The sequence below is a fragment of the Salvelinus alpinus genome, chromosome 31 (genome assembly GCF_045679555.1).
Source record: "Salvelinus alpinus chromosome 31, SLU_Salpinus.1, whole genome shotgun sequence".
In the NCBI taxonomy this organism is placed as follows: Eukaryota; Metazoa; Chordata; class Actinopteri; order Salmoniformes; family Salmonidae; genus Salvelinus; species Salvelinus alpinus.
The window spans coordinates 29,744,245-29,756,744 of record NC_092116.1 but is presented as its reverse complement, the minus strand read 5'-3'; the positions used below and the strand labels follow the sequence as shown (position 1 = coordinate 29,756,744).

At 46.0% G+C, this 12,500-nt stretch overlaps 1 protein-coding gene across 3 annotated transcripts in view; it reads left to right on the top strand.

Annotated features, from left to right (window-relative positions):
* The window catches only part of LOC139561427 (1-phosphatidylinositol 4,5-bisphosphate phosphodiesterase beta-3-like), a 112,684-nt gene that overhangs the window by 61,769 nt on the left and 38,415 nt on the right, over nt 1–12,500 (top strand). For all 3 annotated transcript variants that reach the window (XM_071378504.1, XM_071378505.1, XM_071378503.1), the window contains 3 exons: nt 533–716; nt 4,528–4,629; nt 4,743–4,816. In XM_071378504.1, the coding sequence (XP_071234605.1) occupies nt 533–716; nt 4,528–4,629; nt 4,743–4,816 (360 nt within the window). The remainder of the gene's footprint in view (nt 1–532; nt 717–4,527; nt 4,630–4,742; nt 4,817–12,500) is intronic.

The following is a 12,500-nucleotide window of genomic DNA, read 5'->3' as shown; positions in this document are numbered from 1 at the left end:
CTGTCCCTGAATTAGTTAGGAACTCCCCTCAGCAGGTCAGCTATTATTTGGACATTCAATTGAAGCAAACAACCAATTTAGCGGAGAGAAACACGGCCCTGGCTTAGCGGGAGGTTAACCTTTGGTCGGGGCTACATTAGGACAGTGGGGGCTGCTGAGGGGAGGACGGCTCATAATAATGGCTGGAACGGAGCAAATGGATTGACATCAAACACAATGGAAACCATGGAAACCGAACGTTTGATGTATTTGACACCATTCCATTTATTCCGCTCCAGTCATTACCACGAGCCCGTCCTCCCCAATTAAGGTGCCACCAACCTCCTGTGAATTAGGAACACTACTGATCCCAGCTCAGCCCTTACACCAGCCCTGTTAATGTATTGTAATATGTGTTCTCTAACATCTGATCCCAGCTCAGCCCTTACACCAGCCCTGTTAATGTATTGTAATATGTGTTCTCTAACATCTGATCCCAGCTCAGCCCATACACCAGCCCTGTTAATGTATTGTAATATGTGTTCTCTAACAGCTGATCCCAGCTCAGCCCTTACCGTCGCCCCAGGAGCTGCTGGGTAAGATCTTGATCAAAAACAAGAAGAAGCACCACAGAGCGTCCACCAGGGGCAGTCTGGGGAGGAGGACCGGAGAGACGGACAGTCTGAGGAGGAGGACCGGAGAGACGGACAGTCTGGAACAGGCTTCACCTCTTAACGGTACTCACTGTCTACACGCTCACACACTGGAGCATGCTCTTGGGGCGGCAGGTCGCCTAGTGGTTAGAGTGTAGGGGTGACAGGTAGCCTAGTGGTTAGAGTGTAGGGGTGACAGGTAGCCTAGTGGTTAGTGTAGGGGTGGCAGGTAGCCTAGTGGTTAGAGTGTAGGGGTGACAGGTAGCCTAGTGGTTAGAGTGTAGGGGTGACAGGTAGCCTAGTGGTTAGAGTGTAGGGGTGGCAGGTAGCCTAGTGGTTAGAGCGATGGTTCAGTAACCGAAAGGTTGCTGGGATCAAATCCCCGAGCTGACAAGATAAAAATCTGTCCTTCTGCCCCTGAACAAGGCAGTTTAACCCGCTGCTCCTAGGCCGTCATTGTAATTAAGAATTTGTTCTTAACTGGCTTGCCTAGTTAAATAAAGGTGAAATCAAAAATAAATTAACACTTTAACGGTATCGATATACAGTACCAGTCAAAAGTTTTAGTACACCTACTCATTCCAGGGTTTTTCTTTATTTTTACTATTTTCTAGATTGTAGAATAATAGTGAAGATATCAAAACTATGAAATAACACAAGAGTGTTCACAGCTGTCATCAAGGCAAAGGGTGGCTTCTTTGAAGAATCTCAATATAATATATATATTTGATTTATTTAACACTTTTTTGGTTACTACATGATTCCATGTGTATTATTTCATAGTTTTGATGTCTTCACTATTGTTATGTAGCGGATGTTTGGAAACCCTTCACATGCCTGCTCCTGTCCCAGTCCACCCTTGGGAATGGCCCACAGAGCCATGGCAGAGAATTCATGTGGACTACGCTGGTCCCTTTGAAAAGCACATGTTTCTGTTTATAGTTGTTGCCCATTCCAAATGGCCAGAGGTGTTTTGCACTGACTCCTCCACCTCAGACGATAGAGTGTCTCAGAACAACGTCTGTACGCTTCGGATTGCCGCTGCAGCTGGTAAGTGACAACGCGCAAGCTTTTTGTAAGTGACGAGTTTACAAGATTCATGTCAGTAAATGGAATCAAACACTCAACCTCAGCTCCGTACCACCCTGCCACCAATGGGCTGGCAGAAGGCTTTGTGCAAACCCTAAAGCAAGGACTCCGTGCAGCAAAACGAGACGAAGGGACTTTGCAAACAAAACTGGCCAAGTTCCTGGTCTCCTCCCGAAACACCCCACATGCCACGACAAATGAAAGCCCAGCCACACTGATGTTCGGGAGGCCTCTCCGCACACGGCTGGACATCATGAAGCCTAACAGGCGTAATGAAGTGCTGAACAAACAAGCCAAGATGCTCTCCGGTGGCCGGGAGCGCCATCTCCAAACAGGACAGGAAGTGACGGTGCGAGACTACAGAAGAGGAGGGAAATGGACAAGAGGGACCGTACATACACAAACGGGACCCAGAACTTACCAGGTTCAAGTGAGCCCAGACATAATGTGGCGGCGTCACATTAACCAAATGCATTCCACGGAAAACAGCAACGGTGGGGCAGTAAAGAAAAGTTCAAATTAAAAAGATGTAAAATAACTACAACAAGTTCTGGGACATGTTTCAGTTGTGGTTTGGTAAAAGTAACTCTGATTGTATAAGAGAAGGAATGTTATGTTCTGTTAATTAGTGATGTCCCCTTTAAGAGAGGAGCATCCTTGGTCATGTGCAGTGCTGATCTATGTTAATCTGGTACTAACTCGTTTCAGTAAATGTGAAGCTCCAGTTCCATTTCTTGTATTCAGAGGCTTTCTTATTATATAAATAAGTAATAAGAGCTAAGACACTACAACTATTATTCTACAATGTAGAAAATAGTAAAAATAAAGAAAAACCCTGGAATGAGTAGGTGTGTCCAAACTTTTGACTGGTACTGTATCTACTGGAGCATGCTTCACCTGTTAACAGTATAGATACAGATACACACACACACACACACACACACACACACACACACACACACACACACACACACACACACACACAAGTATGGACACACACACACACACACATACACATGTATAGTAAGTATGGACACACACACACACACACACATACACATGTATAGTAAGTATGGGCACACACACACACACACACACACACATACACATGTATAGTAAGTATGGACACACACACACACATACACATGTATAGTAAGTATGGACACACACACACACATACACATGTATAGTAAGTATGGACACACACACACACACACACACACACACATACACATGTATAGTAAGTATGGACACACACACACACATACACATGTATAGTAAGTATGGACACACACACACACACACACACACATACACATGTATAGTAAGTATGGACACACACACACACATACACATGTATAGTAAGTATGGACACACACACATACACATGTATAGTAAGTATGGACACACACACACACACATACACATGTATAGTAAGTATGGACACACACACACACACATACACATGTATAGTAAGTATGGACACACACACACACACACACACACACACACACACACACACAGGCATTTAGAGTATAGTACACACAAACTTACACACACTTCCAAATGTATTATGTTGTGCCGTGTGACTTTTCCTTTAGTGGTATACAGTACATTATTGACCAGAGTATGTATTTCCTGTAGTGGTATACAGTACATTATTGACAATAGTATGTATTTCCTGTAGTGGTATACAGTATATTATAGACAAGAGTATGTATTTCCTGTAGTGATATACAGTACATTATTGACAATAGTATGTATTTCCTGTAGTGATATACAGTACATTATTGACAATAGTATGTATTTCCTGTGGTGATATACAGTACATTACTTACAAGAGTATGTATTTCCTGTAGTGATATACAGTACATTATTGACAATAGTATGTATTTCCTGTAGTGATATACAGTACATTATTGACAATAGTATGTATTTCCTGTAGTGATATACAGTACATTATTGACAATAGTATGTATTTCCTGTAGTGGTATACAGTACATTATTTACAAGAGTATGTATTTCCTGTAGTGATATACAGTACATTATTTACAAGAGTATGTATTTCCTGTAGTGGTATACAGTACATTATTGACAATAGTATGTATTTCCTGTAGTGATATACAGTACATTATTTACAAGAGTATGTATTTCCTGTAGTGGTATACAGTACATTATTGACAATAGTATGTATTTCCTGTAGTGGTATACAGTATATTATTGACAATAGTATGTATTTCCTGTAGTGATATACAGTACATTATTTACAAGAGTATGTATTTCCTGTAGTGGTATACAGTACATTACTTACAAGAGTATGTATTTCCTGTAGTGATATACAGTACATTATTGACAATAGTATGTATTTCCTGTAGTGATATACAGTACATTATTTACAAGAGTATGTATTTCCTGTAGTGGTATACAGTACATTATTGACAATAGTATGTATTTCCTGTAGTGATATACAGTACATTATTGACAATAGTATGTATTTCCTGTAGTGGTATACAGTACATTATTGACAATAGTATGTATTTCCTGTAGTGATATACAGTACATTATTGACAATAGTATGTATTTCCTGTAGTGGTATACAGTACATTATTGACCAGAGTATGTATTTCCTGTAGTGGTATACAGTATATTATAGACAAGAGTATGTATTTCCTGTAGTGGTATACAGTACATTATTGACCAGAGTATGTATTTCCTGTAGTGGTATACAGTACATTATAAACAAGAGTATGTATTTCCTGTAGTGATATACAGTATATTGACCAGTATTTATTTTCTGTTTGTTTAGACTGTCATTTCAGTGACAGTGATGGAGGCCAGCTGCTATCCAATGGGGAAGAGAGACTGGCAGGCAGGCTGGTTAAAGACGGAGATCCTCGCAAATCTATTGGTCAGTTCACTTCCTGAATGATCGAACATGCTGGGGTGGGAGAGAGGGATGGAGAGAGAGAAGGATGGATGGATGGACGGACATAGGTAACATGTTTACATGTGTTCTGGTAGGAGGGGAGGGAGAAAGTGATGAGGAGGAGGAAGAGGAACCAGTGGCTGAATTGAAGAAACCAAACTCTGATGAGGTGAGTCCTCTACTAATTGATTGATTGTCACGTATTGTTCCCTGAAGAGTGTTCTATTTACTTGGGTCATTCCAGTGAACAAATGACCACGCAATGGTTCTGTGTATCTTTTTAATTGACCTCTGTCTCGGCCTCTCTGTCTCGGCCTCTCTGTCTCGGCCTCTCTGTCTCGGCCTCTCTGTCTCGGCCTCTCTGTCTCGGCCTCTCTGTCTCGGCCTCTCTGTCTCGGCCTCTCTGTCTCGGCCTCTCTGTCTCGGCCTCTCTGTCTCGGTCTCTCTGTCTCGGTGTTTCAGTGTCTCGGTCTCTCTGTCTCGGCCTCTCTGTCTCGGCCTCTCTGTCTCGGCCTCTCTGTCTCGGCCTCTCTGTCTCGGCCTCTCTGTCTCGGCCTCTCTGTCTCGGCCTCTCTGTCTCGGCCTCTCTGTCTCGGCCTCTCTGTCTCGGCCTCTCTGTCTCGGCCTCTCTGTCTCGGCCTCTCTGTCTCGGCCTCTCTGTCTCGGCCTCTCTGTCTCGGCGTTTCAGTGTCTCGGCGTTTCAGTGTCTCGGCGTTTCAGTGTCTCGGCGTTTCAGTGTCTCGGTCTCTCTGTCTCGGTCTCTCTGTCTCGGCCTCTCTGTCTCGGCCTCTCTGTCTCGGCCTCTCTGTCTCGGTGTTTCAGTGTCTCGGTCTCTCTGTCTCGGTCTCTCTGTCTTGGTGTTTCAGTGTCTTGGTCTCTGTCTCGGTCTCTCTGTCTCGGTGTTTCAGTGTCTTGGTCTCTGTTTCTGTCTCTCTGTCTCGGTCTCTCTGTCTCGGTGTTTCAGTGTCTCGGTCTCTCTGTCTCGGTCTCTCTGTCTCGGTCTCTCTGTCTCGGCCTCTCTGTCTCGGTCTCTCTGTCTCGGTCTCTCTGTCTCGGCCTCTCTGTCTCGGTCTCTCTGTCTCGGTCTCTCTGTCTCGGTCTCTCTGTCTCGGTCTCTCTGTCTCGGTCTCTCTGTCTCGGTCTCTCTGTCTCGGTCTCAGTGTCTCGGTCTCTCTGTCTCGGTCTCTCTGTCTCGGTCTCTCTGTCTCGGTCTCTCTGTCTCGGTGTTTCAGTGTCTCAGTCTCTCTGTCTCGGTCTCTCTGTCTCGGTGTTTCAGTGTCTTGGTCTCTGTCTCGGTCTCTCTGTCTCTGTGTTTCAGTGTCTTGGTCTCTGTTTCTGTCTCTCTGTCTCGGTCTCTCTGTCTCGGTGTTTCAGTGTCTTGGTCTCTGTCTCGGTCTCTCTGTCTCTGTGTTTCAGTGTCTTGGTCTCTGTTTCTGTCTCTCTGTCTCGGTCTCTCTGTCTCGGTGTTTCAGTGTCTCGGTCTCTCTGTCTCGGTCTCTCTGTCTCGGTCTCTCTGTCTCGGTCTCTCTGTCTCGGCCTCTCTGTCTCGGCCTCTCTGTCTCGGCCTCTCTGTCTCGGTCTCTCTGTCTCGGTCTCTCTCTCTCTGTCTCGGTGTTTCAGTGTCTCGGCCTCTCTGTCTCGGCCTCTCTGTCTCGGCCTCTCTGTCTCGGCCTCTCTGTCTCGGCCTCTCTGTCTCGGTCTCTCTGTCTCGGTCTCTCTGTCTCGGTCTCTCTGTCTCGGTGTTTCAGTGTCTCGGTCTCTCTGTCTCGGTCTCTCTGTCTCGGTGTTTCAGTGTCTTGGTCTCTGTTTCTGTCTCTCTGTCTCAGTTCAGCTTCAATTCAAGGGGCTTTATTGGCATGGGGAACATATTTTTACATTACCAAAGTAAGTGAAATCAACAAAAATTTGTATTTTTTAAAAATTGATAAATGAACAGTATGCACTCAAAAAAGATAGACATTTCAACTTGTATATTATCAGCTATGTACCGTGTTTTAGCAATGTGCAAATAGTTGTAGTATGAATAGTAGGGGAAGACAAATAAACAGATAAAATAACTTGTATTTACAATGTTGTTTGTGTTCCACTGGTTGCCCTTTTCTCATGACAACGGCCCACACGTCTGGCTGCTGTGATGGCACACTGTGGTATTGCACCTGACAGATATGGGAGTATCAATGCTTGATTTGTTTAAAAATCCTTTGTGGGTCTGTGACCTGTGGGAAATACGTCTCTAATGTGGTCATATATTTGTCAGGAGGTTACGAAGTGCAGCTCAGTTTTCACCTCTTGAGAGGCAGGTCTGCCTTCGGCAGCCTCTCTCAATAGCAAGGCTGTGCTCACAAGCATTTTATACATTTTGGGTCAGTCACAGTGGTCAGGTATTCTGCCACTGTGTATTCTCTGCGTTGTGCAGAATTCTGCAGTCTCTCAAATGGGGTGTTTGTCCCATTTTGTGAATTCTTGGTTGGGGAGTGGACCCCAGATCTCACAACCATAGGATCTCACATCCTAATTAGTATCTGGAAGAAATTGTCATAAGAAACGGTAGCAGCAACATTATGTACAAAAATAAGTTTAAAAAATCAGTTACTAACAATGGGAAAAAACGAACAGAATAGGACAGTTGGTTAGGAGCATGTAAAACATCAGCCGTCCTCAGAGGAGAGTGTTGGGGGAACTCGAAGTGGAGTATCAGTGAGATAGTGGGGCAAGGCAAGGCCTCCAGGATAATTTAGCTGAATTACGGAGGGACTTGGGCAGTTTTTTCCCAGGTTAAAGCAAAGGGAGCACTTGTAAGAGCCAGGTTCTCCATGCTCCTCAAGGAGATGGACGCTCCTTCTTCTTTGGTTTGGAATTACAGAGCGGTGAAGCCAAAGGTTGTCTCCGGCTGTCTGATGGGCGGGTGACCTCTGTGGAGGGGGAGATGTGGGAGCGGACTGTGGAGTTTTATACTGAGTTGTACAGGGCAGAACTGTGTGATCCTCTGTGGTGGAGGAGATGCGGGAGCAGACTGTGGAGTTTTATACTGAGTTGTACAGGGCAGAAGTGTGTGATCCTCTATGTGCTCAGGTCTTGTTTGCAGAACTCCCTAAGCTCTCTCGGGCACAGAGGGATGAAATTGATATTTTCCCTGTTGTCCCATGAACTGGCAGAGGCCTTAACCCAGATGTCCCCCGGCTGAGCACCGAGGGTCGATGGACTCCCAGTGGAGTTTTATAAAAAATTCTGGGGAATAATTGGACTGGACTTCCTGTGCGTGAATGGGTCGGGGTAGGAGAGTTGCCGATGAGTTGTCGTCGGGTGGTTCTGACTCTCCTGCCCAAGAAATGGAACTTGTGTGAATTTAAGAACTGGAGGCCTGAGGCATTGGTCTGTGCGGACTACAAGATATTTGCCAAGGTTCTCGCTAACAGACTGAAGTCCCATCTGGACCCTATAGTACACAAGGACCAGACATATTGTGTACCGGGACGCTCAATCAGGGACATGTTGGACTTGACGAGAGGTCCTAATGTGAACTTTGGACTGGTCTCTTTAGATCAAGAGAGAGAGTGGACCATGAGGATCTGTTTAATGTGATGTTTGGGCAAAGGTTTTTGACATGTGTGAAGATGTTGTATGCTGGGGCATCATGTATGGTTAAGGTGGGAGGGGGGCTCAGTAGGCCAGTCTGGGTGAGACGGGGCATTAGACAAGGATGCCCTCTATCGGAGCAGTTATAGACACTAGCCATTGAGCCTTTTTTGGGCTTCCTACGCAGGAGACAGCATGAGTGTGTTCACAGGCATAGCAGTGTCGACGTATGCAGATAAAGTTTCTGTGATGGATATGCAGGCAATCTCAAGACTGGTCAGGTTGGAGGTGGATCCTGTCCCAAGTGTCATATAGAGGGAGGGTGCTGATAATCAACAACCTGGCGGCATCCTCCCTGTGGCATAAACTGTCTGTCCTCAACCCCCCCCCCCCCCCCCCTGCCGGTCGGCTCACAAGCTGGAGGATTTATTTCTGGTCGGGCCATCACGGCAGTGATGTATATGTCCGTACACGACGGAGGACAGGGCCTGGTGGAACTGGAGAGCAGGGTGACTGCATTCCGACTAAAGGCGGTGCAGAGACTGCTGTACCATACTGATATCGGCTGGAGGGAACCACCTAGCGCGCTGCTGAGGAGAGCTGGTGGATTAGGGTTGGACCGGCAGCTGTTCCTCATGAAGCTGGAGAGGCTGAGTACAGCAGGTCTCAGAGTTTTACTCTGCAATGCTGAGGGCCTGGCAGCTGCTAAGGACCACATGAGAAGGGGGTGTGGAGCCTGGGCTGTGGGAGGAGCCTATCTTCCACAACCCAGACATCCCTTTGAGATCGATTCAGTCGGCCACCCTGCAGAGGCGACTGATGGCAGAGGGTTTACTAAGGCTGGGTGACCTGCGACTGCTGGGAGAGGAGAGGTGGAAAACCCCGGAAGTCCTGGCACAACAAACAGGACTAACGTCTCTTCGGCTGCTGGAGAGATTCCTGGAGGAGGCCCAGGAGGTTCATAGTGGGTTACAGATGGAGGGGGCTCTACAAACTCCCAGTACCAAAGAGGTCAGGGGACCTCCAGTGGAGTGGTCTACATAGAGCCCTGGCCACTAACAGCTAGTTGGCACGGGTTGGCCCGGGAGTCAGACAAGGGTGTCCTTTCTGTGTTATGAAAGAAACTGTGCATTGTGTGTTTTCTGTGTGCGCCAGGTTAATCCCATTAATGTCTCTGTTGGGATATCTGTGTGAGAGGTTGGGGGTGTGTTTTTACTGTTGGGATGTCTGTGTGGGAGGTTGGGGGTGGGTTTTTACTGTTGGGATGTCTGTGTGAGAGGTTGGGGGTGTGTTTTTACTGTTGGGATGTCTGTGTGGGAGGTTGGGGGTGGGTTTTTACTGTTGGGATGTCTGTGTGAGAGGTTGGGGGGAGGTTACTGTTGGGATGTCTGTGTGAGAGGTTGGGGGAGGTTTTTACTGTTGGGATGTCTGTGTGAGAGGTTGGGGTGGTTTTATTGTTGGGATGTCTGTGTGAGAGGTTGGGGGAGGGAGTTACTGCTGGGATGTCTGTGTGAGAGGTTGGGGGATGTCTGTGTGAGAGGTTGGGGGAGGTTTTTACTGTTGGGATGTCTGTGTGAGAGGTTGGGGGTGGTTTTTTACTGTTGGGATGTCTGTGTGGGAGGTTGGGGGAGGTTTTTACTGTTGGGATGTCTGTGTGAGAGGTTGGGGTGGTTTTATTGTTGGGATGTCTGTGTGAGAGGTTGGGGGATGTCTGTGTGAGAGGTTGGGGGAGGTTTTTACTGTTGGGATGTCTGTGTGAGAGGTTGGGGGTGGTTTTTTACTGTTGGGATGTCTGTGTGGGAGGTTGGGGGAGGTTTTTACTGTTGGGATGTCTGTGTGAGAGGTTGGGGTGGTTTTATTGTTGGGATGTCTGTGTGAGAGGTTGGGGGAGGGAGTTACTGCTGGGATGTCTGTGTGAGAGGTTGGGGGAGGTTTTACTGTTGGGATGTCTGTGTGAGAGGTTGGGGGATGTCTGTGTGAGAGGTTGGGGGAGGTTTTTACTGTTGGGATGTCTGTGTGAGAGGTTGGGGTGGTTTTTTACTGTTGGGATGTCTGTGTGAGAGGTTGGGGGAGGTTTTACTGTTGTGATGTTTGTGTGAGAGGTTGGGGGAGGTTTTTACTGTTGGGATGTCTGTGTGAGAGGTTGGGGGAGGTTTTACTGTTGTGATGTCTGTGTGAGAGGTTGGGGGAGGTTTTTACTGTTGGGATGTTTATAATGGGATACAGGTATTCAAATAAGGAGAAGGCCTAATGTGTTTTGTTGAATTTTCTGTTTGCTCAGGCAAAGTTGGCTATTTGGATAACAAGGAGGAACAGGGTCAAAGGTGGAGGGATAACAGACCCTTTACTATTGTTTAATGGGATGGTCTCTGCGCGCCTTAGGGTTGAATTTGAGTTCTATAAAATGATAAACACTGTGGAGACGTTTCAAGAGATATGGTGTGTTGGGGGTCGTCTGTACAGCTGGGGAAGATGTTTCAGGAGATATGGTGTGTTGGGGGGTCGTCTGTACAGCTGGGGAAGATGTTTCAGGAGATATGGTGTGTTGGGGGGCGTCTGTACAGCTGGGAAGATGTTTCAGGAGATATGGTGTGTTGGGGGGCGTCTGTACAGCTGGGAAGATGTTTCAGGAGATATGGTGTGTGGTCGTGGGGTTATTGTGATGTGTGGTGGGGTTGTATCGTGGGGTAGAGGGCAAGGTGACTATGCAGCTCAGGGGGGTTGTTTTTTAAAGGGGGGTGGGGGGGTGGTGTGAGGTTTTAATGAAATTAAATGAGGATGTGCCATTAAAGAAAGACAAGTCAAAGTCTCTGTCTCTCTCTGTCTCTCTCTCTGTCTCTCTCTCTGTCTCTCTCTCTGTCTCTCTCTCTGTCTCTCTCTCTCTCTCTCTCTCCGTTGTACACGGAGGATATTTTTGCAGAATTCTGCATGCAGAGTCTCAATTTGGTGTTTGTCCCATTTTGTGAAATCTTGGTTGGTGAGCGGACCCCAGACCTCACAACCATAAAGGGCAATGGGCTCTATGACTGATTCAAGTATTTTTAGCCAGATCCTAATTGGTATGTTGAAATTTATGTTCCTTTTGATGGCATAGAAGGCCCTTCTTGCCTTGTCTCTCAGATCGTTCACAGCTTTGTGGAAGTTACCTGTGGTGCTGATGTTTAGGCCGAGGTATGTATAGTTTTTTGTGTGCTCTAGGGCAACGGTGTCTAGATGGAATTTGTGGTCCTGGTGACTGGACCTTTTTTGGAACACCATTATTTTGGTCTTACTGAGATTTACTGTCAGGGCCCAGGTCTGACAGAATCTGTGCAGAAGATCTAGGTGCTGCTGTAGGCCCTCCTTGGTTGGTGACAGAAGCACCAGATCATCAGCAAACAGTAGACATTTGACTTCGGATTCTAGTAGGGTGAGACCGGGTGCTGCAGACTGTTCTAGTGCCCGCGCCAATTCGTTGATATATATGTTGAAGAGGGTGGGGCTTAAGCTGCATCCCTGTCTCACCCCACGACCCTGTGTGAAGAAATGTGTGTGTTTTTTGCCAATTTTAACCGCACACTTGTTGTTTGTGTACATGGATTTTATAATGTCGTATGTTTTACCCCCAACACCACTTTCCATCAATTTGTATAGCAGACCCTCATGCCAAATTGAGTCGAAGGCTTTTTTGAAATCAACAAAGCATGAGAAGACTTTGCCTTTGTTTTGGTTTGTTTGGTTGTCAATTAGGGTGTGTAGGGTGAATACATGGTCTGTTGTACGGTAATTTGGTAAAAAGCCAATTTGACATTTGCTCAGTACATTGTTTTCATTGAGGAAATGTACGAGTCTGCTGTTAATGATAATGCAGAGTATTTTCCCAAGGTTACTGTTGACGCATATTCCACGGTAGTTATTGGGGTCAAATTTGTCTCCACTTTTGTGGATTGGGGTGATCAGTCCTTGGTTCCAAATATTGGGGAAGATGCCAGAGCTAAGGACGATGTTAAAGAGTTTTAGTATAGCCAATTGGAATTTGTTGTCTGTATATTTGATCATTTCATTAAGGATACCATCAACACCACAGGCCTTTTTGGGTTTGAGGGTTTTTATTTTGTCCTGTAACTCATTCAAGGTAATTGGAGAATCCAATGGGTTCTGGTAGTCTTTAATAGTTGATTCTAGGATTTGTATTTGATCATGTATATGTTTTTGTTCTTTATTCTTTGTTATAGAGCCAAAAAGATTGGAGAAGTGGTTTACCCATACATCTCCCATTTTGGATAGATAATTCTTTG